Source organism: Apiospora phragmitis (assembly GCF_038363925.1).
Source record: "Apiospora phragmitis strain CBS 135458 chromosome Unknown utg000010l:1.0-9815664.0:1.0-9183399.0, whole genome shotgun sequence".
In the NCBI taxonomy this organism is placed as follows: domain Eukaryota; kingdom Fungi; phylum Ascomycota; class Sordariomycetes; order Amphisphaeriales; family Apiosporaceae; genus Apiospora; species Apiospora phragmitis.
The window spans coordinates 3530476-3556418 of NW_027117409.1; the positions used below are offsets into that span (position 1 = coordinate 3530476).

The 25943-nt window shown below is 52.5% G+C and overlaps 11 protein-coding genes across 11 annotated transcripts; 7 read left to right on the plus strand and 4 right to left on the minus strand.

Annotated features, from left to right (window-relative positions):
• Positions 1-1655: 1655 nt before the first annotated feature.
• Positions 1656-2624, plus strand: PG994_010869 (uncharacterized protein; the record flags this gene model as incomplete). The annotated part of the gene is made up of 4 exons (XM_066862278.1): positions 1656-1857; positions 1963-1991; positions 2051-2194; positions 2250-2624. 4 exons carry the CDS (start codon positions 1656-1658, stop codon positions 2622-2624), a joined length of 750 nt encoding a protein of 249 aa, XP_066711388.1.
• Positions 2625-3424: 800 nt separating this feature from the next.
• On the plus strand, positions 3425-4865 carry PG994_010870 (UPF0661 TPR repeat-containing protein C16D10.01c; the record flags this gene model as incomplete). The annotated part of the gene is made up of 2 exons (XM_066862279.1): positions 3425-3430; positions 3714-4865. The coding sequence occupies 2 exons, from the start codon at positions 3425-3427 to the stop codon at positions 4863-4865; spliced, it is 1158 nt and encodes a 385-aa protein (XP_066711389.1).
• Positions 4866-5102: 237 nt separating this feature from the next.
• PG994_010871 (uncharacterized protein) lies at positions 5103-5902 on the minus strand (the record flags this gene model as incomplete). The annotated part of the gene is made up of 2 exons (XM_066862280.1): positions 5103-5773; positions 5836-5902. 2 exons carry the CDS (start codon positions 5900-5902, stop codon positions 5103-5105), a joined length of 738 nt encoding a protein of 245 aa, XP_066711390.1.
• Positions 5903-6256: 354 nt separating this feature from the next.
• PG994_010872 (Pumilio-like 3) lies at positions 6257-8406 on the plus strand (the record flags this gene model as incomplete). The annotated part of the gene is made up of 2 exons (XM_066862281.1): positions 6257-6485; positions 6548-8406. The coding sequence occupies 2 exons, from the start codon at positions 6257-6259 to the stop codon at positions 8404-8406; spliced, it is 2088 nt and encodes a 695-aa protein (XP_066711391.1).
• A 1453-nt stretch (positions 8407-9859) lies between these two features.
• Positions 9860-10918, plus strand: PG994_010873 (uncharacterized protein; the record flags this gene model as incomplete). The annotated part of the gene is made up of 2 exons (XM_066862282.1): positions 9860-10415; positions 10479-10918. 2 exons carry the CDS (start codon positions 9860-9862, stop codon positions 10916-10918), a joined length of 996 nt encoding a protein of 331 aa, XP_066711392.1.
• Positions 10919-11861: 943 nt separating this feature from the next.
• On the minus strand, positions 11862-12561 carry PG994_010874 (DNA-directed RNA polymerase II subunit rpb4; the record flags this gene model as incomplete). Its single annotated transcript, XM_066862283.1, has 3 exons — positions 11862-11983; positions 12069-12196; positions 12377-12561. The coding sequence occupies 3 exons, from the start codon at positions 12559-12561 to the stop codon at positions 11862-11864; spliced, it is 435 nt and encodes a 144-aa protein (XP_066711393.1).
• A 924-nt stretch (positions 12562-13485) lies between these two features.
• Positions 13486-13988, plus strand: PG994_010875 (uncharacterized protein; the record flags this gene model as incomplete). The annotated part of the gene is made up of 2 exons (XM_066862284.1): positions 13486-13493; positions 13577-13988. 2 exons carry the CDS (start codon positions 13486-13488, stop codon positions 13986-13988), a joined length of 420 nt encoding a protein of 139 aa, XP_066711394.1.
• Positions 13989-14389: 401 nt separating this feature from the next.
• PG994_010876 (26S proteasome non-ATPase regulatory subunit 4) lies at positions 14390-15360 on the minus strand (the record flags this gene model as incomplete). Its single annotated transcript, XM_066862285.1, has 2 exons — positions 14390-14998; positions 15070-15360. The coding sequence occupies 2 exons, from the start codon at positions 15358-15360 to the stop codon at positions 14390-14392; spliced, it is 900 nt and encodes a 299-aa protein (XP_066711395.1).
• Positions 15361-16021: 661 nt separating this feature from the next.
• Positions 16022-17203, plus strand: PG994_010877 (uncharacterized protein; the record flags this gene model as incomplete). The annotated part of the gene is made up of 3 exons (XM_066862286.1): positions 16022-16160; positions 16222-16510; positions 16570-17203. The coding sequence occupies 3 exons, from the start codon at positions 16022-16024 to the stop codon at positions 17201-17203; spliced, it is 1062 nt and encodes a 353-aa protein (XP_066711396.1).
• Positions 17204-17486: 283 nt separating this feature from the next.
• PG994_010878 (uncharacterized protein) lies at positions 17487-18388 on the minus strand (the record flags this gene model as incomplete). Its single annotated transcript, XM_066862287.1, has 3 exons — positions 18287-18388; positions 18171-18190; positions 17487-18077 (listed from the first exon to the last, which is right to left on the minus strand). Exons 1-3 carry the CDS (start codon positions 18351-18353, stop codon positions 17487-17489), a joined length of 678 nt encoding a protein of 225 aa, XP_066711397.1. The 5' UTR covers positions 18354-18388.
• Positions 18389-21575: 3187 nt separating this feature from the next.
• On the plus strand, positions 21576-25207 carry PG994_010879 (rho-type GTPase-activating protein 1; the record flags this gene model as incomplete). Its single annotated transcript, XM_066862288.1, has 4 exons — positions 21576-21815; positions 21880-23421; positions 23519-24685; positions 24746-25207. The coding sequence occupies 4 exons, from the start codon at positions 21576-21578 to the stop codon at positions 25205-25207; spliced, it is 3411 nt and encodes a 1136-aa protein (XP_066711398.1).
• Positions 25208-25943: the final 736 nt, after the last annotated feature.

A 25943-nucleotide genomic window follows, 5' to 3' on the forward strand; every position in this document is an offset into this window, starting at 1 on the left:
TCGGTGTAAAGTTGGCATCATCATAAGCATAGAGTTTTCAATGTTCCGACTACTATAGCTGCGCAAGTCAATACTGGTGCTGTTTATTGAGTCTGTCCAACCATAGCATCTGAACTGGACATCAAGGGGCAACCCAATGTACATCAATGTGTATTCCAAATCGTCTACAGTTCCTTCATGTCTCTCTCTCTATTGTCTTTGATGATCGCAAAGTACCTATCGTGTGCGCATTCTGTTTACGTAAACTGCAAATCAGCTTCAGACATACCTGTAGCCTTTCATCGCCCTATAAGCACTAAAAGCCGTGTGCTATGGACAACTCCACAACTCGTCTGTACACGATGAGTTAACGACGTGGCAGTGCCTGCGTCGTCGTGTACATCGCACTGCATCGGGCCGTAAGACGAAAGCCGCTGTAGTTTGCCTCGCAATGCGATTTGTCCACGCTGGGCATCCTCAACCCACATGCTTAGCATACATCTAAGCAGCCAGCTAAGCAAGCTTCGCCCTGGATATCGTGGGTGCTCTCCATCCATCTCTCCTGGTCGCATTGTATTGCAGTTTGCCGAATTCGTTGCCGCTGCTTTTTCATTCATGGTATGTAGATAGCTCCACCAAAAAAAGTGTCGGATTATGACGAGCTTCGTTTATTGCAGGTACTGACTGGCATCCCAACGCCCGGCCAGCGCAGGTCAGATCTGACGAAATCGATGCAGGTCCGCACTTCCGGAAACGGTGTAGGCCGGGAGACGTACATAATCGTAAGTATTGAGTCCAAGATGGCGCCAATACTAGCAGAGTCGGGGACTCGGGGGCTGTGTTTGGTGATCGTCACGGGCGATGCTGTTTCTTGGCATAGATCATCCCCGCAAAATCCAATTTAGCTGGGTACTGGAGAAAGAATGCATTCCCATCTCTAATCCAGTCAACCAGTTGTTCGGGAAGCCGGAACATGCTATTGTATGCTCTTATTTACTACTGCCCTCAGAACTGCCCTGTATCAGTCGATTGAGTCTTCACGCACATTGATAGCCTATATCAGCCAGCATCCTGAGTGATATGACAATCATCAGATGAACTTGCGACAAGGGCACAACCTTGGAAGCGAACAACAACCGGCTGGTCGTGTCATGGAGTTTATTACACCTCTGGATCTGATGCCGAATTCCACGGCCGAACTAGCAGTTACCTATTTCGTGCCAAGTACCTCTCCTACGGCCAGGACACAAGCCTCACATTCCTGGATGCGGTACTACGGCGGGCGGCACGTAACGTAGAGGGGACGATCATCGCTTCCTTGGTTGGAACTTAAGAAGCGCCGGCTGACGCTTTTAACAAACCATGCTCGCTCTAACCCGACCGAATTCGTTAAGGACAATACAATAGCATTCCCTTCATCTGCGGATTCAATCATCCAATCTACCCCGTTACAGCCGTGTTCGTGTGTTTGAATTAAAAGAAATCCCTACCTTCAAGCCTAATTGCTTTACTTGCTTATTTACTTCCCGCCATATTCGAATCAATTCATAGAGAGGCAGCTGATAAACCCACTTTCTTTGTGACTTGAACTCAATCGCAACCTATCGAGCCACTCTCAATCAAATTCCCAGTTCACCCACCACCACCTTGTACTCCGAGTATCCGAGCATCCGACAATGCCTATCCGCAATCCCTTTGCAACTCTCGTCACAAGGCGGCCAGGCAACGACGAGAATCTTCGCCCCGACCTGTTAACCCCTGCCAAGGATGCCGCCCACCCAGGTTTTGAGCGAGTAGATACTGTGGGATCCAAGGCCTCGTCGGCGCTGAGTATGCGCAGTGCCAAAAACCAGGATAATGGCGACTATAAAATGAGTGGTACGACACACTTTCCCCCAAACGCGACAGCGGCTACACCGTCAAAAGATCCCGTCAGCTCTGCTTCATCTACCAGCCGAAGCTAATTTATGACATGGACTCTAGTCGTCAACGACAGTGGTGTCTATCTACCGGTACTTATTTCCCCTTTGCGCCCGATTGGCGCCCATTCCACTGACGTTTAAGCATCCAGCCTTCTCCTAGTGAAGAGAAGGGTCTCTGGCCGAGGCGCCCAGCTGCCCCATCACGAACGTCCATGGATACTCGGAGTAGTATTGGCGACATTGAACACTTTTCAATCTCTAGGGAGTCTTTCGACTCCTACCGGCGCTCCTTTGTAAGTCACCGACAAGGGTCCACCTAGCTCGGGCGGGCATTAACATACCATCCAGGATATCTCAGCCAGGTCCCCTGTAATCGTCCACGACCCTCCCCGGCAGAGCCTCGATTCTGCACGTTTCCCACGCATGCCGAGGTCATCTGTTAGGGACAGATTCTTCGACCCCGAGCCGCCCACTGCCGAGGAGGCCTTTGAAGAGGTTGGCCTGAACGACGACCAAAAGCAGCAACCCCAACAGCAGCCTAGGAAGCGTGGCTTCTTTGCCAAATTCTCCGATGCATCAGAACCCAATACCCACAGCCATACGCAAGGCATGTCGCGCTTTATTCCAGGACGCAAGAGAGCGCAAAGCGGACAAGGTGCGGAACTTGGCTACATGGAACGTCCAAAATCGTCGCACTCTCAAGAAGAAGAGGAAATGCAATAAATCAGACACTACGCAAGCCCTGGGTCATGAAGACAATCCGCCACTGCTGGGGCGGAACGACTCTGCATATTTTCTCGGCGTATAGGCGCAAGGTATAGAAGGTTCGGTGTTGTTTGGAGAGCAACCGCTTGCTCCTTTTCTGTTGGTGGCTTGCCTTGACGAGTCGCTCGCTACATACTGGTGTTCGGGTTTCTTCCTGAAGCACATGACCAACTCGATGGGCCGGTGGTATTTACCACCCTTCGAGAGGCCTTTCCAGAACTCTAATGATAATGAAACCACTGAGACGCATTTAACATGAAAACCCTTACTGTGTTCATGATTTGAAAGCCTCTTCATTTTGAATATATGAGTCACGAAGTCTGGGCCCAGGTCTTCGAAAGGCTTCACTGAGCACTAGTCGCTACTGTGAAGGGCTTGAACTCAAGTATGCCCACATATCGAGGCGTTTTAATGAGCTAGACAGACACTGTCTACGAAAGTAGATTATAACTCTCATGATTGAGGACTCTGGTCTACAACTGTGCATAACAACGATCGCTAACGCATGAATACATACCTACATAGAAACATGTAGGTAACATGAAATGAGACCGGTCGGCAATCTTCGTACCTAGGCTCGCGCTCCAGAACACGCTCCTCGAAAATGCAGATCCCGGATTCTTGGTAACATATATAGTATTTTTCAATGTCCAATCTCGAGCTACAAGAATTGATTTCAGATTCGCCAAAATGGGTATAGAATAAGGAATAGAATCGAGCTTTTGATAGTAATTTGCTCAAATATCGAGTGATAACACATGGAGGTAAGAATAGTCGGAAATCATAGCTTCGGTAAATCAATCTGATGCTACCTAGGCTAGAGCAACCCCGCCAGACGACGTTTATCCTCACAAGCATACCCCTCCAATGCCAAGTCCTCCAATGCCTTATCGATTTCTTATCTCTACGGTCGTCACCAATTTTTTTTTGTGTACACCCAGAAGTTGTTGAGTGCAGGGTCAATTGCAAACCAAATTCAACACAGGCATTACTCGAAAGGCCACTATTCAAGCGGATCACGTCCCTACACACCAGCTTCTCTGCTAGACCGATGGCGCCCACAAGACCGAACAAGAAGTCGAAGAAGGGCGACAAGGGCGCTGCTTCGGCACACGAGTCCAAAGTATCCCACTCCTCTATGTCAAGGCTGCCGAAACCCAGCTTCAGGCAGGCAACCCTTCCGATGCCCTGGAGCTAGCGCAAAAGGCCCTGAGCCAGTCGCAAACAGGTAGCGATAGCGCCCTCGCTGCGCTGAACCTGTTGGGACAAATCAACATCGAGATCGGCGAATTCGAGGCGGCCCGCTCATTCTTCCTCAAAGCCGTCGCCATCGACGAGGATGGCAGCAGGAGTGACGAGACAGGCGGCGGACCGGAGAAGTTCTTGTGCTTGGCGCAACTGAGCGAAGAAGGTGGCCAGGACAGTGTCAAATGGTTCGAGAAGGGGGCCGCGGCGCTCAAGAACCAGATCCAGAAATTCGATGACCTCCAAAAGTTGACCGACGAACAAGAACTCCTGGTCGACGAATTCCGGCAGAAGCATGCCATGACACTCTGCGCCGTTTCGGAGATCTACATGACGGATCTTTCATGGGAAGCGGACGCCGAGGCGCGCTGCGAGGCTCTTGTTACCGAGGCCACCATGGTCGCCCCCGAGTTCGCCGAGACATGGCAAACTCTGGCCAGCGTACGGATCTCCCAGGAGCGATTCGATGACGCCAAGGCTGCCCTGATACGAAGTCTCGAGCTGTGGAAAGACCTTCCGACGGGAGACCCCTCTGTACCTGATTTCCCCAGCCGCGTTGCGCTGGCCAGGTTGCTTATGGAAGTCGGCATGGAGCAGGAAGCCATCGAGGTCCTCGAGCGTTTGGTTGGAGAGGACGACCATAGCGTCGAAGTCTGGTATCTAGGAGGGTGGGGTCTCTACGTTATGGGCGAGAAGCAGAAGCAGCAGGATTCGGCTGAAGGAGGTGAATGGAAATCGACTTGGATCTCGAGCAAAACTTGGCTCAAGCAGTGCCTCAACCTGTTCAAGCAACAAGAGTACGAGGACGAGCGCCTGGGCAAACATGCCAATGAGCTTCTTACGGCTGTCAGTAAAGACCTTGGGGATACACCCTCTGACGATGAAGAGGAAGGAGAGGATGCAGACGATGTGTGGGAGGACGAGGATGGTAGTGATGAGGAGATGGGCGGTTGAAGGTTCGGACGCTTTAGATTTGCTTTCTTTTGACTGGTCACGTATTGGGTGCTAGATGTGACGACAACATCTCGGCGTTTTGGTCTGGCATTTGAAGGCGTTAGGAGATAATAAAAATGATTTTGGGCAGCCTTCCTTGCGGTATGGATTGCTGCCAGATCTACATTGGTCCAATTAACCAAACAATTGATGCGCCCGAACTCCATGCAATGTATCCGCATATATCCCCGACTCTAGTCACGTTGTGACTTTTAAGGACTCGACTCCCTCAGCCAAGCCACCTTCCTCATCGTCTCCCTCATCGACCTTGCCAACGAGACCACGCTCCCAGAGCTGCTTGCCTGTGAGCTTCTTCTCCTCCTTCACTCTGGCTTTCTTCAGCTCGGCGAGGCGCTCCTCCTCCTGGCGTATGCGCTCGTCTTCCATCTCCTTCATGAAACTTTCGCGCCACTTGATGAACGTCTCCCTCGTAACGGGCGTGCCGTGGAACTTCTTGTTCTCCTCGCGCTCGGCCGCTAACAGGACCTCCTCGTGCTCGCGGGCCTTGGCCGCCCGCCGGTCCAGGATGAGCTGCTCCGCGTTCTCCTTCAGAGTCGTCACCAGCGTGAAGACCATGGCCATCCCCAGGTTCTCCTGGATTGTGTCCTCGAGCCCGGACAGCAGGGTGTCCTTGTCGTTGGCGACGGAGAAGAGCGGGTGCGGCGCCGCGTTCTGCGCCGGCGACAGGTCCAGCATCGGCGCCTCGTCCGGGTACGCGTCCGGGTACCGCACGTGCAGGATCACAGTCGGTGGCTCGTTGGTGTCTTCCTCGTCCAGCGGGAGATCCAGCAGGACCGAGACCCGGTATTCGGTCTCATTTATATCTGTAGAGGTCGGGAGAAGCTTGGGGTTAGTGGATTGAAGATTTGCTGCATTGCGATCCATGGATGGCGGGGTAGAAAGAGGCTCGGGCTGGATCTGCGCAACTTACCTGTGATCTCTTCCGGGAAGATAGAGTCAAGAACTTCACGCTCTTCGACCTGCTCTTCACGACCCATCTTGTAAGGCTAAAGATTCTGTCTAAAGCCTCGCTTCTTCTGGGAGTCTTGTGCGATGCGATGCGTGTATTGTATGGTGACTGCAACTGCAGGCTACTGGTCAGGCACTTACACGCCTACCTCATAGTGGGCTTACAGGCATTGATGGTGGGGTGCCGAAGACTGAGGGAGGTAGCTTGGCGCTGGTTTCACCGCCCGGCAGTAATAAAAATTCCCATGCGATAACGCCAAACGTTTTGGACGTTATCTATCAGTAAGTAGCTTGGATAATTGGTAGCACTGCGGTTGCCCATTGGACACTGAAGAACATATCCCATCTTTTCGCTGCCATTTTCTCAGCACCCAAAACTCGAAATGGCTCCCAGAGATGTTGCTACCGGCTCGAAGCGCAAGAGCCCTACCGGCTCTAAAGACCAGACTAACAAGAAGCCCAAGTTCGAGAAGCGCCCGGCCCCCAAAGAAGAGCCTGTAGTCGACGAAAACGACGATGACTTCGAGACATTCTCGGACGACGCAGAGGATGGAGGTGCCTCGTTAGACAACAAGAAGGCCAATGGATCCAACGGCGCTGAAGCGTCGAATGGTAAGTCACGATCACTCCTACGTGTGTGTGTTACCAGCTCCGTAATACTTATCCTTTACCAGGCACGAATTCGCGAGAAGCACATCAGAAGCAGAAGCAGATTGCGCTCGAGCGCAGGAACCAGAAGCCTTTGGCCGACGAGTCCCTACGAGCGAAGAAGCTCTGGGAGAGGTTACGAAGGAAGTCTCATGTCCCGAAGGAGGAGCGAGACAAGCTTGTCGACGAGCTGTTCACCATCGTCACCGGCCGAATAAAGGAGTTTGCGCTGAAGCACGACACGGTTCGCGTCGTACAGACAGCCATCAAATACTCCAACCCCGAACGACGAAAGATGATTGCAAACGAGCTGAAGGGCACATTCGCGCAATTGGCCGAGAGCAAATACGCCAAGTTCTTGATCGGCAAGCTGATCGTGGAAGGCGAGAAGGAGATCCGGGAACTTATCGTCCCTGAGTTCTACGGAAAGATTCGCAAGTTAATCAACCACCCGGAAGCCTCCTGGATTGTGGACGATATCTACCGTGGTGTCGCTACGTCCGAACAGAAGGCGGTGATGCTACGTGAGTGGTATGGCCCCGAGTTTGCGGTCTTCAGAAGCTCCGGCGATGCTGCCAGCACGTCCGAGCTTGCCAAGATTATTGAGGAGCAGCCGAGCAAGAGGCCCATCATCATGAGGTATCTGCTGGATCTGACGAATCAGCTTATCCAAAAGAAGATGACTGGTTTCACTATGTTGCACGACGCCATGCTTCAGTACTTCTTGAACACCAAAACCGGCACCGAGGAGGCAAAGGAGTACATCGAGATGATCAAGGAGGATGAGAGCGATCTGTTGAAGAACATGGCTTTCACCAAATCTGGCGCCCGACTGGTCTCTCTTCTGTTGGCATATGGTTCTGCCAAGGACCGCAAGCAAATCCTCAAGGCCTACAAGGACACGTTTCAAATGATGTCAACTGATGCGCATGGTTATCTCATCATCCTGACTGCCTACGACGTCATTGATGATACCGTTTTGACTTCCAAGTCCATATTCCCGGAGATGCTTGGTAGGGGCGAACAGGACGATGGCAATAACCTGGTTGTCCTTGCAAATGACCCGCATGGTCGTCTATGTGTCCGGTATCTGTTTGAGGGCCCTTCAAGAGCCCTCTTCGATGGCCGCCACCGCCGTGTTGCCCTCGAGCGCTTGGCGGAGATTGACGAGATACGGAAAACAACCAGTAAGAAGGACCCTGAGATACGCAGGAAAGAACTCATCACGGCTATATTCCCACCTATGATCTCTTCCGTCGAGTCTTCGGCCCTGGAATTAGTATCTACCCCATTTGGCTGCCAGATGGTTGAAGACATTTTATTGTCTGCCGTCGGTGACAAGTCCAAGGCCCTAGAGGCCGTTGCTAGTGCAGCCGGCGGTGACCCGGACGCAGAGAATGAAGTCGATGACGAGGAGGAAGCCAAGGCGGAAGATGATGAGGAACCAGCACAAGTCCACATATCCAAAAATTCCTTTGCCAGTCGTCTCTTCAAGACGCTCATCGCCGGTGGACGTTATGACAAGGTTACCAAGCAAATCAAGCCGGTGGACCCGCCGCTGCATTTTGCAGATATATTCTACCCGGTCGTCAAGGACTACATTGTATCATGGGCTACCGGCCCCAGCTCCTTTGTTGTCCTGAACTTGCTCCAAGCCGAAGACTTCTCTCACGGCGATGAGGTAAGGAAGATCCTGAAAAAGGAGATGAAGGCGTTGGAGAAGGCAGCCTCCGAAGAGACCCCTGAGCAAAAGGCCGCTCGAGAGGCCGCGGAGACCAGCGGAGACGGAGATAAGACGGCCACAAAGGGCAAGAAGGGACCCAAGAAGGAGAGGCCGGTTGGGAACACGGGTGCCAGGCTGTTGTTAGAAATGCTCAAGAAGTAATGTACGGAGCAATACAGGGCTACAAAGGCGGCAGGGCCTACCTGCCAGCACTTTGGGTGGGATTGCGTCCGGGTATTGGGCGAAGTAATTCACCGTTCTAGTAGTTTTTTCATGCGATCTTATGTTGTGGTACAGCTGACTGTTGTGCTTCGTAGACGCGTCGCATGAGCCGACATGTGTTGGTGACCTTTGTGGACAAGTATTTCAAAACGGCATTCGCTTGCCGGATATCGTGTTACGATTGTTTCTGTGACTACCTATCTTTGGAAAGGGGTCTTGACATATGCGGTTCTCCGGAAGCGAAGGCGGCCACTGGGTTCACAAGCATGGATATGATTTCAAGTCCCAGCAGTAGATCCTGGGGCTGCCAATGCAATCAGTGCTGCATGTCCAATGTATATAGCCGCTTTTTGGATCAAGAGGCCGCCCAGTTCTTCGTAGTTTTGCACTCTTACTATAAGTCATGGAAGGCATCTTCGCCACGCTGTATACGTCGAGCAAGAGCACGACATGACAAAGACGGACCTTGCAACGGGCCTCGGAGCGCTGGCTGCCGGACATGGCCATCGTGACCACGTGTAGGTAAAGCAGTAAGTAGTTCTTCTGTGTACAATTAATATGTACCTATGCATCTTATCCAGAGACGTCTTGCGTCGCCTTCGTCGACACCAGTCGGGTCAAACCAATACTACATCAATCATACGTCTTCAGGGCTTCATATTTCGTTTTTACTTACAGGCGTACTACAAGACATCATGAAGTGCTGGAGCTTGCTTGGTTGAAATCAAGGTCGCCCTCCCTCCCACTGATGTCCTGTTCTGTTGCGTGACTTCCCAAACAGGAACGTCTGATGGCACAAACACTTCGTTTGCGTGCTGTTCAACATTGAGCCTGTCCACTTCCTGCTTCTGGGCTGGTCGTACTTCATACCTAATTTCCTATGCACCACATTCGTCTCCCCTCTAGTCTTTTTTCCCCTCCTCTCCTCCATTACCAAGCACACATCCCTTTCACCTGGAGTCGCCAACCAACCAATCTTCCACCGTACATCGTGGTCATTTGTGGCTGGTGCAAACTTAGTCAAGGTTGATATCAGTCATCGATGCTCACTGAAAGCTTCTCATGGTTTACTGTGACTGGGTTTGATCCGAGCTTCGGCAGTTCATCGATGATTGTTCCGTTCCTTACATACATTGGCGTCACTACCACACTGACCTGGTCGACGTTGTCTACCATCTCCATGATGGAGGGGAGAATGGAAATCAGTCAGCTTCTCAGAAGAGACTGTCCGCGAGGTTCTTACCCCTACCGTTGCCAGAGCCCAGAATTCGATGGCTGTTGTTCGAGTAAGTACAAGGAGCACTCTCATCCCCACCTACACAGAAAACACACACGGCACCCGTGCCTGACTCTTGATTCCTTGATACTGATGATGGCAATCGGACATCTGCTAATGCGTACGGCCACAGACGACCCATGCACGGAGGGAGGTTGCCATGACGATACGGCTCCGTCGCAAGCCTCAGGGACCGATGATCCAGACCCCGATCCGACACCCAGCCCAACAGAGATTGCGTCAGTAGGTCCGCCTGTGACAGCGGACCCAACGGACACAACGACTTCATCGGCGGCGTCCTCTTCAGCGGATACAACGTCCACCGATACTACCAGCGCCACCCCAATCCCGACAGCAACAACCATCACGGTCCCCCCCCCACACCAGACTGTTCAGCCGACCACTACGCCGGAAAGCAACAACACTGGCGACAATTTTGTGCTTGGGCGTGCAGATATTGCTGGCATCAGCGTTGGCGGTGTCATTGGGGGGCTGTTGTTGCTTTTCGTCGTATTCTTACTGACCCGCCGCCGCAAGTTGGCCAAGCGCATGCCATCTTTTGTCGATGCACGTGGTGACCAACTCGACGAGAAGCTTATGCATGACAACCAGAAAGCTGCAATGGGTGTTCGCAGTGAGAGCAATGGCGAGGATGTGTTTGCACCCTTTGGCGGTAGTAGAGTAGTAGCTCGGCTCATTTCCCGCGAATCACTTCAGATCTGACTCTCAGCTACAGGAAGGGCGGCTTCTCCAGTGAAGAATACCGAGCGAGAAAGTACAGAGCCGTCGAAGAGACTCGGAACCCCTCACGATAGCATGCTAAGTATGGGAGGCAACAGCTCCCTTGTAAGCCCCATTACACCCACCAACACGGGACCAAGTGCTTGGAAAGACTTGCCCGGCGGCCTAGCACAGGATACCATCGAGGAGGAGATATCAGATGTGCCCGCTCAACTCGATAGCAAGCCAGTGTACATCGAGCTGGATTCCAGAGACACAGAGAGACGGGCCCCGGCAGAACTGCCTACCGCGGCAAAGCCACCCTCGATACCAAGACCCAAATCTACCAACGACGCTCTGAAGCACCCGGGTTTGTTGACTCCAGGGTATCGCACAATGACTGGAACCGTTTTGCAACCCGACGGACGAGCCCGTTCTGGTTCGGGCAACCCCTGAGAGGTACTCTCAATGCAACGTCTGCAGAATGGCAGTCTAACCGACATGTCAATAGCTGGACTCACCTCTGAGGGTGTGTTATCTGTGAAGCAGTATCATACGTAGGCCGAGGCATTTGGAGTCGGTTGCCATCTATTGTAGGCGCGGGCTCTCATAAAGAGCATGGAGCCACATGGATTGCATGTAACGCAACCAACCGTCAGCGAGCTGGGTTTTCTGGAGAATCTCGGTGGAAACAAATGCGATTTCCCTACTTGCTCGATCCCTAGATACCCCTGAAAACCCCTGGATTTGATGTCGTGCAGTCAATGGTATGGACCAAGAAACATACTAAGTAGTTCATACATGGCAAGACCATGTAGACATTAAAGTGCAATTTGCCTAACATTCAGAATTCACTGAGAGTATAAGTAATACTGAGCTTCTATAGAACCCAATCTCCAGTGCTGTTTGGAACTGTCTGGATGGCAATCTGTGCCATTTCTGGGTTGGATTGAGTATCGCTTTTGCCTTTGGTCATCTGAAAGAAGAAAAGGGGGAGCGGCCCCAAATGTATATCATAGAACCCGCGATCGACCGCCATTAACAAAAAAAAGCACCTTCAAACAACAATGATGCATGTTATCTGTGTTGCCTAAGACGGCGACGAGGCCATCTGAAATCGAAACCTATCCTACGCCATTTCCATGCAAAATACAGAATGTAATCGTCTCTGGTCTCCTCAGCTCAGACCAACCGGATCGTGATGTCCTTTGGTCTTTATGCAATTCTAGTAATAATGATGGGGAGAAACTCGTGAAGAGGGAATAACGCCAGTTTCTGTGATAACGAGAACGACAAACACAACGGCCAAAACAGAAAACTCAAAAAGGAAGCAACTTTAACCTGCTAAGCCCCTATTTTTCATACTGGACGATTCCTTGTCGGTCGGTTTATGACCCTCCTATTGATTCATGAACTTGCCGACTTCGTTCAGCAGGTCGTCAAGCTCATTGTCGCTGATCTTGTCCTGGAGTGACGGGATGAGCGTCTTGGCTTCCTCGGCATTGTCGCAGCATAGCGACCCTACACAAGCGCGGAGTGTTAGCTGTCATCACACAGAGAGACCGAGTGCGTGTGTATGGAGGCCTGCTGCTGTGGGTGAACATACCAAGCTGTGCGCGCTCAAACTTGTGGAATTGAGGGTAGGCGCCCAAGAGTCGTTCCACCGCCTCGACATTCTCCTTGTTCTTGAAGCGCGAGAAGGCATCCAGGTAGTCAATCGTCTTGCTCAGCATCCTGTTGGTAGTAAACGCAGTCGTGTGTCAGCTACTAGAATAGGCCAAACAAAAACACAAGACTCCCACACAAACATGCGCCGTGAGCACAATCTCTCCCTCACTCCTCTGGGTGAACACGCAGATTTTCCTGCTTTTCTTCACGGTTCTGAATGCTAGAATTGGGGGGACTTGGACGTACTCAGTCTCGTGCGCCTCGCCCTTGCCCTTGCGCCTGCTTTCCGAAATGGCGTTGAGCAGGAGCGAAGCCTCCGACAGCGACAACGTGTCGACGTCCTGGAATTCGCCTAGATGGAGCTCGGACGATGCCTCCTCGTTGCCCGCCGGGACAGGCTTAGTACGTGAAGTCTGTTGGTTGGCAGACATGGTCGTTGTGATCGGTCGGTATGTCGAAACTCTCGTCTAGCAACCCTTCCCTTTCCCTTTCTCTCTCCCTCGTTCGATAGGGACTGGTGCAATAGACAGATAGCGATAATGGGCGGTCGGTTCGCGATAATAGGTTGCTTTTGCTAAAAATGAAGTCGCGCAAGGATAAAGAGCCCGAGGGAAAAACTGGAGCTGCGAGAGCTTTGTATTTGGGTGGCGTGACAGGGAAGTCGTGATGGCAGCAGCAAGGCCTTGGGTTGGTAAGGTTATCTTGTTCTGGAAGGCTCGAAGGTTGCCCGGATGCGGCTCTGGCAGACCAAAGGACCTTGGATGTTCGGACGCTAAAGCTGGGGAGAGCTCCCTGAGACGTACCCAAGTACTGTACAGTACAGTGTCGGGAAGGTGGGATGGGTCCCTGTCGGAAAGCAAGCCTGACAGCCTGAGGCGGTCTTATTGGCAGAAAAAGCCCGAATCAGGCGTGCCGGAGAAACTTCGGTGGAGATCCGGCTACCAGTGGCAGGCAATTGCAAGGCTTCCTTAGGTACACCACCACGTCACGTCGAATCGGAGGTTGACGGCGAGCATACGGGCCAAAAGCGTTGTATGTGAATAGAACAGGAAGGAAACAAAAAGCCAGTCTTGTCGCATTGGGAGACCAACATGAGAAGGCCTTGAGACCTCGACTCTCATTTGCTTTTACGCGGCCTAGTCATAGGTCCTGGGACAGATATTCCACACAAAGATGTAAGCGCACCTCCCCAACCCCGATATGGTCGGATACTGAGGATATTCACATGATTTCTAGGGCTGTCATTGCACTTCTCATCATCAACAAGGCCGGAGGTCTGATATATAATCGGACTTTCGGGGAGGGGCTTAATCAGCTCAATTCGAATGACTATCTGGTTCTGGCGGGTACCTTTCATGGGTTGGTCTCTCTCCCCCATTGAGCCCCCTTCCGTCTCTCTTGTGCCAGCTCTAGAGAAGAAAGCGTATGCTGAGACGTCGCAAACAGTGTCCACGCCATCACGGCGCGCCTGAACCCCTTGCGGGAACACCAGGCTGCACATTACTACGCCCAGCAGCAGCAGCACCACCACTCCTCCAGCGGCAGCATTGGCGGCACGTCCTCGGGAGGAGGCCAAGGAGGGCCCTTACCCAGCCGGCCGGAGCCCCCCTCGGGGCTCGAGGTGATGGAGACGGAGAACTTCCGGCTGCAGTGCTTCAACACGCAGACGGGCACCAAGTTCCTGCTGTTCACCGACACCATGCAGGCCAACGTCGACGTCGCTATGCGGAAGGTCTACGAGCTGTACGCCGACTACGTCATGAAGAACCCCTTCTACCAGCTCGAGATGCCTGTGCGCTGCGACATGTTCGACCGCAAGCTCAACTCGTACATCCGGGAGATTAATAATTCTCGTTGATGAACGCCCGTCGAGGCTGTGAACCATCGGTGTTTGGACGGGGCCGATGATACGTCGGCAACCAGGAGATGGATGCACTTATGAGGAGTGATACATACTCAGTTTAAGGCACGCAAGCACAAGCCAGGTACTCAAATGGGTCTGGGTCATGAATTGATCATGAACATACCATGGTTTTGCTAGGCGAAGGTGCAGGTGGCTTACAAGGAACAGACTCTTCACGATTCTGTCTGCATGGGACGGCGTTAGGTGTTTACTTGTATGCAATGGATTTTTGTTAGTATAAAGAGAACTGTTCGTAGAGAATAAAGACCTCTCCGCTGTCATGACCAGTTTCTCTTTAGTCTATTCCGTATTGTACAGATACAAAGCAGCACGTGAACATGGAAGCTCAAGGTCATCTATGAGGTGTCCATCTTATCATCACCATCCTTCTTGGTGTCCTTCTTGCCAGAAGATCCGCTGCCACTCGCTTCGCCATCCTCGTTCAACAGAGGTTGTCGCTCGTCTTCCTCCTTGATGCCCTCCAAGTTTGACTTGGCTCCGTCTCCATCCGCTTGGGTTTGCCGTGCTTGTCTGGCGTTCTCTTCCTCCATACTCATACGCAGAGCCAGGGCCAACTCGGGGTCATCAGTGGGGTCAAAGTCGAACCCGCCAAAGTCGCTGCCGCCGCCGGACTCGGCGCCACCAGCGCCTCCGGCACCTACAGCGCCCTCCCCGAGGAGGATCGGAGACGATATCAGCTGATCGCTGAGCAGCCGGCCGCTCGGGGGGACCACAACGAGATGCGAGCTGTCGGGGCTCTTGAGCACGTTGTTGAATGCCTCCAGCTTCTTCTGGACCGTGTCATTGTCCAGGTCCCCGAATAGCACGAAATCGATGTCCAGGTTGCTCTTCTTCATCTTCTTTGCTAGCGAAACAAGCGCCTTCTCCTCATCGGTAACTGGAGAGCAGACGAAGGCGATAATGCGTTGGCGCTGGGACTTGTTCTGACGATGCTTCAGGGCTAGCTGTGGTGGGGGTTAGCGGACAATCATTGATATCTGAACAACTGGTGAAATGATTTCATGTGTGGACGTACACTGGCGATCTGGATGCCCGTCGCGAGGTGCGAGGTGCCCGAGATCTTCTTTCTTGTCCGGTGCAGGCCCTCCAGGAGCTTGCCTCGTTCCGTCGTGAGCGTCGACAGGACCTCTGGGCCTTTGCCGCCCATGCTCATAAGACCGACTGACGATTCGGGATTGGACTGAGTGATGTTCTCGAAGATGATGTTAATGGCGTCGGCCTGGGCATCGAATCGGTTTGGTTGGTAGTCGCCATTTCTGGAGCTCTCGCTGTTGTCGACAACGATCATGACCGCTTCCAAAGGCATCTTGGCGGTCGGTTTGTCAACTGGGAGTTGACTTCTTTAGAACGGGGTATTTCCTTGAGCTTGAGGGGGTTGGGTGAAGGACAGGATCCGAGTTCGTGAGATGTGTTTGGGAGGTAATCTGTGTTGGGATCTGGAGAAGGCTGACGATAATGGAGTCCAGCTGGCTGGCTTAAGGTCCGAGGAGCTTAATAAACGTCAGTAGTGGCATAGGCACGTACGTAGCTGAGGTAGCCTTAGGCCTGCGCAATCCAATCCAACCCAATGAGCGAACGCGGGATGCTGAGTGGATGTCGGCTCAGTGCTCTTTTTGGTGAAGCACGGGCCACAAAGCCCCCCTGCACGCCCTGAAAGAGCTTGTAGTTACTCCGTATGTAGAATGTACCGCTAAAACCCGCTGGGCACTTTGTTTACTTTCAGCAACATTCGTCCACTGATCTGGAGTCCCCATACGGCACTATACTACTGCACATTGCCTGCAGCTTCACCAAACCCGTTCGAGACGTCAAAACTCGCCCACCAAACACACGTACACTTACCAGAGCAGCGCGAAGCACGACAACCTGTAATCAAAGCAATTCGACATCCTTCACTGTAACACGTTTCGCCGTACCAATTTCGTCGAATATACATACGCCTGTCGAGCCCGGAGGCAACATACAACATGGCGCCCGTGCAACCAAGAAAGCGCAAGTCGTCGACGTCGCCAACAAGCACTCCACAGAGAAGCCCGATCAAGAGGAGAAAAGTAGGCCTCTCACTGGCTCAGAAGCAGGCTCTGATCGACAACTTGCAACTAGAGAGTATGAATCCCCTCCCATAAAGAGCCATGGGTAGAACGACGCGTCTAACCCGTTATCCTAGTCACCGAACGCGCTCGAAGGTTGAGAGCCCAGTACAATGTCCAGGCGCAGCAGTTGCGATCTCGAGTGGAGATGCGTGTTAATCGCATTCCTACTTCGCTCCGGAGAGCCAAGATGGGCGAACTCTTTGCTAAGCACTCAGAACCGCAGCCATCGCGTACAGCTCGCTCTCAGTATGTTACTCGACCTCCACCAGTACCAGCCAAGGACGGCACGTCGCCCAAGCCTATTCCCCGGAAGCCTGTGTCTACAAATAAGGCTCATACCAGACGTCCTCATAAACGTTTGAGGTAGGAAGGCGACGTTCTTGAATGGGCTGCCATGTCGGAAGTTTACTAATCGTCTATAGTGACGAGATGGCAAGCGTCTACGACAAAGAAAACTCCGCCGAACCGATCGGAATCCCTAAGAAGAAATCGCGCGTCGGCGCTGTTGCAGCCGAGGCATCCGTCCAGCCTAGTCACGTCCTATCGCCCACATCAACCAATGCGCGTGTTGCGCCGCGGGTCGTCGAGCGTCCGACCTCGCCTGTTAAGTCTATGATAGGGCGACCCCCCTCTCCATCCAAGAGCATCGCGTCTAAACCGTCATCCAACATCCTGTCGAGCATGGTCGAAAAGGCCAAGGGATCGCGCGCAGCAGCCGCATCACGGAAAGCTGCTGCACCGGCCACGAGTGGAGGCGCTGCCAGCACGGCTACTCGATCAAGGAAGCCCCCGTTGCCCGCCGCAGCAACTACGGCCTCCACCCGTGGAAGGCGGAAGGTCAGCGGAACCAGCGAGTCGAGTGAAGCGAGTACAGCTACGGTTGTCAAGAAGAGCACCGCATCCCGAGCAAACGCTACCAAGCCTCCACCGCCGGCCAAACGCACAGTCATGGGGACGATAAAGTCGGCCACTTCCAAAAAAGTACCAGCCTCTAAAGCAACAGCAGCACCTGCAAGTACGACTGGCACTGGTAGGACACTGCGAAAACGAGCTTGAGATATCTGGAGTCAACGGCGCTTGTAAAGCAGGAATATGGCTCGTGGAGATGAGATTCATGACGGATTGGGGTGGCGTTCTTGCGGATCACGGAGTTTTGGGTTAGGTTACATCACTATGGAGTTGCTACAATAAGATGGTGCCCAGTTGGTCTTCTGGGTGATCGGTTGATGTTTATTTGAGCGGTCTGCCTCGCTATCCTAAGCTACATGTGCCGCTGCGTGCATACATGATACGAAACGCAACTTTCGGATCCAATCCATCCCTTGTCTGGGCTTGCCTCTCAAGCGGCAGCACTTGACTTCTTCTTCTTGTCATCAACGAGCTCGATGTTGTCCTCGGGTATATCCTTGTACTTCTCCAACAGGAACTGCTCGATCTCGTCGCTGACATCGCCCTGAACGACAATCTCTTCGCCGCCGCTGGGTAGCTTGGTGACGGATGAGCCCGTAGCGAACTTTTTGCCGAACTCCTTGGCCACCTTCTTAAGCTCGAGCCCGAACGCTTCCAGCCCGGAGACGGCCGTCACGTACTTCCGCTTGTTTCGCTCCACCCGCTTGATCGTGATGACGCTGTTAGCCATCTTATCCGCCTGCTTCTGCTCGGCCTTCTCGGCCTGGGCCGCCTTCTTCTTCGCGTCCTTGGCGGCGCGCTCCTGGGCCGCGACGGAGAGGTTCGCCGTGGCGGCTTCTAGTGCTTCTGTAGAAGGAGGAAGGAACCACGCATTAGAAAAAGTACTGGTTGCTGAGCGCCGTGGGTTGCGCAAAGCAGGATGGATGGACATACCTGGCGACCATATCTTCTCGTACATAGACGGATGGGCCTTCTGCAGCCAGTCCTGGCATTTCTTGGCGGTGCCTCCATATTCACAGTACTATTCAAAGTCCTATCAGTTAAGTCCGTGTTTCGACTTTGGGGGAATGGTATAGGTAGGACACGAAGCGTCCTGTTGTTGCTTGCGACATACCTCTGGGGGAAGAGTACAGACTGCAGTTCATCGTACCATCACCAATCGTTAGCCTCCAACCACGTCTTCCGACGAGAAATTCATGTAATGCTGGGAAAGGAAAGTATCTTGCTTACCGCCGCAATAAGTTACATGGCGTCCCTGGGGCTCGCTGGGAGCATCTGCTGTTTCTGTATCTGCCATTGAGAAGACTGATACATGTAACGCGGGGCTATTTTCTGTATTGAGAGTCGGAACGGATAGCTCTCCTTCAGTTATCAGTCCATCATTGCGGGGTTGTTGACGGAATTCCTTACCTTGGGCCTTTTGGTGGGGCAGGGGAGGGACGAGACGAGGCAAAGGCATTGATTTATTTGATGGGCGTTAGGTATTTGGCAGCAACTCCGGGTACGTACGCCATGCAGCTACATACATAAGTGATACATCAATGCACCAGCATACACCCCCCAAATGTCTCTAGTTGAGGAACGTTATTAAAGTTCTTATCTACCGTATGTGCGTACCTACGGGTCAATTCTGGCCTGATAAGCTCTAATCCCTCAGAGCCTATTCGATATCGAATTCATCACGTCGCGAATGCCCTTCTGGCCGCCCATGGGGTATGAGAAACCATGGTAGAGAGACCTTCATCGTCTGCCTGGCACTTTAAATAGGTTGCTGCATACATAGTTCGTCAGACAACCACCACCCAACTCAACTCTATGATGATTGGCGGTCAACGGTGAAGCCACCATAATGCATTGCTTGCGCTAGTTCAGCCTCGAAACATACATAATGGGATATCAGCGAAAGGATGCAGCGAGCGGTACTGGAAAGTTCATACAGTGTTGAAATTGGTCTTTCTAGACCTGGAGGTTTGGAAAGACTGTTACCACTCATGCCAGCCCCGGCACGTTGGTCTAGCGCGCTTGTGGAGGAGCAGGAAGCCTTGGCTTCGGAAGAAGAGAGTGTATACTCTTGGCGGTAGTACAAGTAGGGGCCTTGCTTCTCTCCCCCCAATGTGATATGGTTTTGCAATTAGGTGGGCATAGGATATGAGTTCCAAGTTAAGTATGCATAAGAACGAGTGTAGCAAGCATGTACGCAGAGCAACAAAGTCGCTTGCTCACCTTCCAAACCATTGACTTCAGTTCAGGTACAGAATCTTACATATGTAGGCTGTAGGCTGTATGCATGCAGATATTGGGCTGGATGGCCCCCACTTAAGTCAATGCTGGCTGTGAATGCTCCAGTCGGATATTCTTAATAGCCCCTGTAGGGATGCGGCGGTGAGATCTGTATAGGACTATTTCATAGGTCACCAACCTCTGGGCACTCGATTCAAGACGTCGATCTTGGGAGACTTCCTCAGGGATACATAACAACAATAACAACAATAAAAAAACGTAGCTGGCTGGCTACGTGAGTTGGTTAGCTTGTGAAAACGCGTGCAGCCTTTAATTGCACGGCCATACTATCTCGCGAACCAAGTACCAACTTGTGTGCATTGATGTTTAGAGCAATGCCATAGTGAAATTGGCAGCCACGTGACTTTCGGATCGACATGAATTTGATGGTCTGGACAAGCAGACTCGACTCGACTGTATGCGACCAGAAAGCATCGAAACAATTGGAGTGAAGACCCCAAAGTAGATCGAGCTGGTCGTGACAAGACTGATGAAAGAAGAATGCTCATATATTAAGTATAAACACACATACCCGTTAACAATATTCCGCCACGACTGATCTCGTTCTTTGTTTGTTCCCCCCTCCCCTTCCCCCCCCGCCGTCTCGTACTCGAGTCGCATCTCCTGCTTCATCTCTGCTTGTTGGAGCACACTAACTGCCATGGGCCTCCACCCACACACAAGGTTCCTGGGCTGCTTCCATGTTGGAAGCTCCCTCGTTGGCTTCCAGGCTAGTGTGCCTTAATGGGCAAGGAGCATCGTTCATTCATTCCACCCCCTGGCGCCGCCCCAATCCGCACTAAAACGCACCCGTACCGTACCGTCCAGTACAGCGACTGGATGGAGACCTCACCATTGATTGATGGTCCTGTTTATTACCTACATGTAGTCGGCTGTAGGAGGGCAGGCTGGGCAGGTAACTACCGGCGTTCAGCCAATTCCACCAGCACTGAACTTGTTCTGGCGGTACATACCGTACCTTATTATTATTACCTTGCTAGCATCGATCTAATTGCTCGAGGACCCAGGTCCAGGTTGGGCCTTTTATCATCCATCCATTCATCATCATCACCACCCACTTGTTCCCTTTCCGCCTTTTCAAATTTCCAGCAGCATGTACTAAGGTTACACCTGAATGATCCAGCTAGGGTGCTTATTCCCCTCTGGCCCCCCCTACCAATCAGCCTACCACGCCTACCACGCCTACTTTGTCCCAAAAGTCGCAGCACTTTGTACCTACCAGCCCAGCGCTACTGTACCGACTGTGTTGTACTGCACACATGCCCAACCTGGCTCGCTGGGCATAGCGCATAGTACATACTTGACCTACATTACTTACGCATAGGTACATACCTCCTACCTAACACTATTACAATTAGTTGAGCACCTGGGAGCGCGACGTCGATTTTTTGACCCGATACCCTTGTTTCCCCTTGCCGGTCACGATATCTTCCCATTTCCTTGTTTCTGCTTTCCGAGCTCGACCTTCTTTGATTCGATTGACAGGTATGTGTGTGGACTGCAAATTGCACGCTTCCCGGCTCAATCTGCATGGTTGATTTCATTTCGTGAAGCCCGCCGGCCCCAGCTATTTTCTGCCTGTCACCCTTTCTCGGCGGCATCCAACTTATTCCATCTCCTCCTAGCACACACCCCCGGGCCTTGCTTCCCCCATTCGATGAGGAGAAGGGTTGTCGCAGGGTCCAAAATATCCCAATCCCCAATGCACCAGCCTGCACACTTTAGCAACCCAATCCAGTGCACTCAAAGTCATCCATCTCTAAACTTACACACTTAATAATCCGAATGCAGAGACCAGAACCTGCTGCTGCTGCCGCTGCTGCACGACACCGATAGCCACTTGAGAGCAACCCGTCCGGTGTCTCCCCCCCCTCCCTCGTCGCACCTTGTACTATCCGTTGTGGGAAAGTCAACAGTGTCGCCCGCCAATGCCCAGGTCTGACGTGGGACAGCACCCCCAACCGCCACATTGCCGTAACCAATAGACACTGCGACTGCCCTGTCCTCTGTCAACTAAAATAGTCGCCATTGAGAAAGGACAACGACCACCACAACTCCCGGCGTGAAAGCATCGCGTGGCGGCGACGTGACAGGCAACTCTCTCGGTCGCCAAGATGGGCTCGGATTACGGAGGCGGTCTGGCTGGGGACCTCAATCACGGTCACCCTCCGCCGCCCGTCACAGACAACGGCTATCAGCTCGACAGGACCGACTTCACATGACACCGAGTCCCTCGTACCAGAATGGTGCCTTCGCTCCCCCGAACCGACCGCCCGGCTCCCCTGCCCTCAGTGTCGGCAGCGATTCCCGAAAGAGCAACGAGAGAAACAGGTCAAGAGGTCGCGATAGGAAAGCAAGTGGGCAAATGCGGATATGCCACAAGTGTGGAGAGCCTTTGACAGGCCAGTTCGTAAGGGCACTCGACGGCACATTTCACTTGGACTGTTTTAAGTGCAGAGTAAGCCCCCCTCCGAACGACATATTGCCAAGACGGTGAAGCTGATACGTGCTGTGCAATTCAGGACTGCGGTCAGATCGTCGCATCCAAATTCTTCCCGGCTGAAGACGAAGAAGGTGGCGGCCAATATCCGCTCTGCGAGACGGACTACTTCAGAAGGCTAGGGCTACTTTGTCACCAGTGCGGAGGTGCACTTCGAGGATCTTATATAACCGCCCTGGACCGCAAGTACCACGTCGAGCATTTCACCTGCTCCTTATGCTCGACTGTTTTCGGCGCTCAGGACAGCTACTACGAGCATGATGGTAACGTATATTGCCACTACCACTACTCGACCCAGTTTGCCCAGCGGTGCAATGGGTGTCACACTGCTATTCTCAAGCAGTTTGTCGAGATATTCCGCAATGGTCAAAATCAGCATTGGCATCCCGAATGCTACATGATACACAAATTTTGGAATGTCCGCCTTACTCCGGCCCAGGACGGCGGCGAGCCTTTCCCGGAGCCCGAGGATACAGCCGAGAGCCGCGAGCTTGTCAAGGTTGAAGAGGAGAAGATGGAAGACAAGGTCTATCGTATTTGGAGTGTTCTCTCAACGTTCGAGGAGTCGTCGGCCGCATGCATCTCTGATATGTTATTGCATGTGAGTAATGGGGCCTACATTGACGGTGTCATGGTAGCCAAGAAGTTTATTCTCCACGTCGAAGTCCTCTTCACGGCTGCGGATAGACTGGACGACTCGATGAAGCAGTTTGAACTGAAAGGTACCAGCCCCTGCGAGGAGGATACCGGGAGGTCCCAAGCTGACCCCAGTACAGGGCTCTCATATGGCCGTGAAGCAAAACTACTCTGCAAAAAGATAGTATCCTTCTTTTCTCTCCTTTCGAAAACCCAAGACACTGGTGTTCGAAAACTAGGTGTCACCCAAGAGTTGCTGTCGCTCGTTACAGGCCTCGCCCATTACCTTAAGCTGTTAATTCGAATTTGTTTGCAGGGAGCTCTGAAGTTCGAGAGGGAACAGCACACTCCCGACGGACTCTACCAATTCCTCGAAGATCTCAGCCTGATTGAGACAGCCAAGAGCGAAGACAGCACACTGCAGATAACAAACGGCATAGCGCGTCTGTCCGCTAACGACTCGGATCAGTGTACATTATGTCGGAAGCCTATCGAGGACCAGTGCGCATTAAGTGGAGACAAGAGGTGGCACGCAACTTGTGTTTCTTGTGAAAAGTGCGGCAAGGAGCTGAGCAAGTTCTTGGATCAGGCACGTGTTCAGCGCGATCTCAAGATCCTTTGCGCCGACTGTGACGCACAGTCTGGCGGCATGGGACAGCGGGTCGAACGCATCTCCAAGCTTCAGCAATATGTTTTCCTGCTGAGGGTCGCACTCGCAAGACTGCTGGAGATCCTCAGGAACAATGGCGCTCTTCCTCATACACCCGAAGACTCCAATGTCGGCGAATACAACTCAGCCGACGGGCAGAGGCCAAGCGACAACGCCGCTGCTCCCATGTTGAACTCCGACTCGCGGTCAAAGTCGTTTGCGGGAGGCGAATCGGAAAGGCATCAGAGAGAGTCGTCTTATGAGAGCACTCTCAACGATGTGCGCCGACTTCGAAGCACCCGTCTTGATAAACATCTGTCTTCCAGCCTTAGGAAGGCTCGAACATCAAGGATAATGGACGGATCTGATGGACAAGGGATCCGACCTGGCTCTGCCTGGGGTCGACATGATGTCTCGAGGCAGAGACATTCCAGAGGAAGAACGGGAAGGTGGACTTGGTGGTTCAACAGAGCAGTACTTCGGACATCAGGACGCTCTGACTCTGGATGACATCCCCCGTATCGTGGCCGTGGAACAGGCCAAGGAAAAGCAGACAGCGCAAAATAGGCAAAGCCGTCAAGAGCTGTTCCGCTCGCCAGCTACTCACCCCGTATTTGGTGCCGGCGGCGGTAGCGGTCATCAGAGATCACAGTCTGACGGGCGAGATGATCCTCGTCTACAGGCTGAGCCCTCGCCGCAGAGAGGCACAGGCAAATTCTTTTCGGAGCTCTCCGGCTTGGAATATTTCATTGTCCGCCACGTTGCTGTGCTCTCGATGCACCCATTGCTTGAGCCAGAGTTCTCGCTCGAGGATCTCTTGAGCCTGATTGAGGCGAGGAAACCCCCGACATTCTGGAACAAGTTCGGGAAAGCATTCGGGAACAAGGAAAATAAGAAAAACGTCAAGAAGAAGGGTGTTTTCGGTGTGCCACTCGAAGTCATCACAGAAAGAGATGGTGCGGACTCGACTGATGGTGTCGGCCCTGGCGCTCTCCGAATACCAGCCATCGTCGAGGACACAATTACTGCCTTGAAAAATAAGGATCTCTCGGTTGAAGGTGTCTTCCGGAAGAATGGAAACATCAAGAAGCTGACCGAAATGGTCAATGCAGTTGATCGTGATGGCTGTGACGCCATCCGCTGGAATGACGAGACGCCTCATCAGCTTGCAGCGCTGCTGAAGCGGTATCTTCGCGAACTTCCTGATCCGCTCATGACCCAGAAGCTCTATCGCGTGTGGACTGCCGCAACCAAGATCAAGGATGCCGACAAGAGGCGGCATTGCTTGCATCTGATTTGCTGCCTCCTTCCTCAGCTCAACCGGGACTCCCTGGAAGTTTTGTTCAACTTCCTGAAGTGGACTGCCACTTTCCACCAAGTCGATGAAGACACCGGGTCAAGGATGGACGTTCACAATCTGGCTCGTGTTATGGCACCCAACATTCTCTACATTACCACCAAGAACCCCAGTTTCTCAGATGAGCCGATGACTGCTGTCGCTTGTGTCGAGGAGATGATTCAATACAATGATGAAATGTGCATGGTAAGGGCCCCTCCCGTGCTGCAGCTTACTAGTCGTTTCCCAATGCTAACCTCCCAACAGGTCCCCGATGAACTCATGGATATCCTGGGCGACTCCACACTGTTCAGCAACAGCACTGATATCACCACCAAGGAGATTCTCAAGCGTATTGGGGATCGCTCAGTCGGTGGACCTAGACATTATGATGCAGAGCTTGTTAACAGACAAGACAACATCAGGCCCATGGCTACCAGAGTGGATACGGACCCTGGCACATGGCATAACGAGCGAAGTGTCCCGGTTCAGGAGCCATCAATACCCTTCCCATCAAACCAAGGGACACCTCCACAACGATATCGAGTACCTGATCACGGGCCTTCACCGTACCCTGAGCAGTATGGCCCGGCTGAACAACATCGCCCTGAAGGTCAAGAGAATGGTCAACGCCAGCAGTGGCGAAACTCGAACTCACAAGCGAACCCTGCTGCGAACCCTGCTGCCTGGGGTCGACAGAACAGCTCCATCCCTACCGGCACTGGTTAATACATGTCATCTATTTTTGGTATATATACCTCCACCTCCACTGCGTTTTGAGTTCTATTCAATCATGGAGCGAAGCGCAGTTTCCTGCCATTCTGCAGAAGCTCATTCACGACATAGCATGATTCTGGTGTAGACAGACTTTGACAGCATTTTCGGCCGGCGTTTGATGAAATCCATTCGACCTAAAAAAGATGACGGTTCTGCGATCCATTCACTTCATGTTTGCGACCTCAGCGAGGCTTTGTCTTCAGGGGCAGTATTTGATGCCCCATTCGCTTTCATATTGGCCCAGCCAAAACTGCTGCGCTGCCTTTTCTTCGTTGGTTGCAAAGCTTGGAGTAGTGTGGATTTATGACAGCCATTTTTTTCTTGGCTGGTCTTCTTCAATGCTTAAGTGACGGGGTGGCTGGAGGGTACTCCTACATGATCAGTGGCCCAAGAGTTGCTGAAGTCTTGGTTTGATGCAAACTGTCGCAGTTCGACTGATGGGGAAAGAGGCTTGGTGGGTACAGGCTCCAATACGATGTTTCTCCTGGTTGGCAGGGCACGCGTCTGTGGGATGGTATTGCTGTTAGCCTACCCGATCCTAACCACTGGACATACTACCATCATATTCTGTCCCGACAAACCAATGCCAAGTACAGCATCGAATGGCCCTGACAACTTCTATCAAGACAAACCAGTAGAACGTGGTTCTGGGATGAAAGGATATGCCAGCAGCGCAAAGCAGAAACGT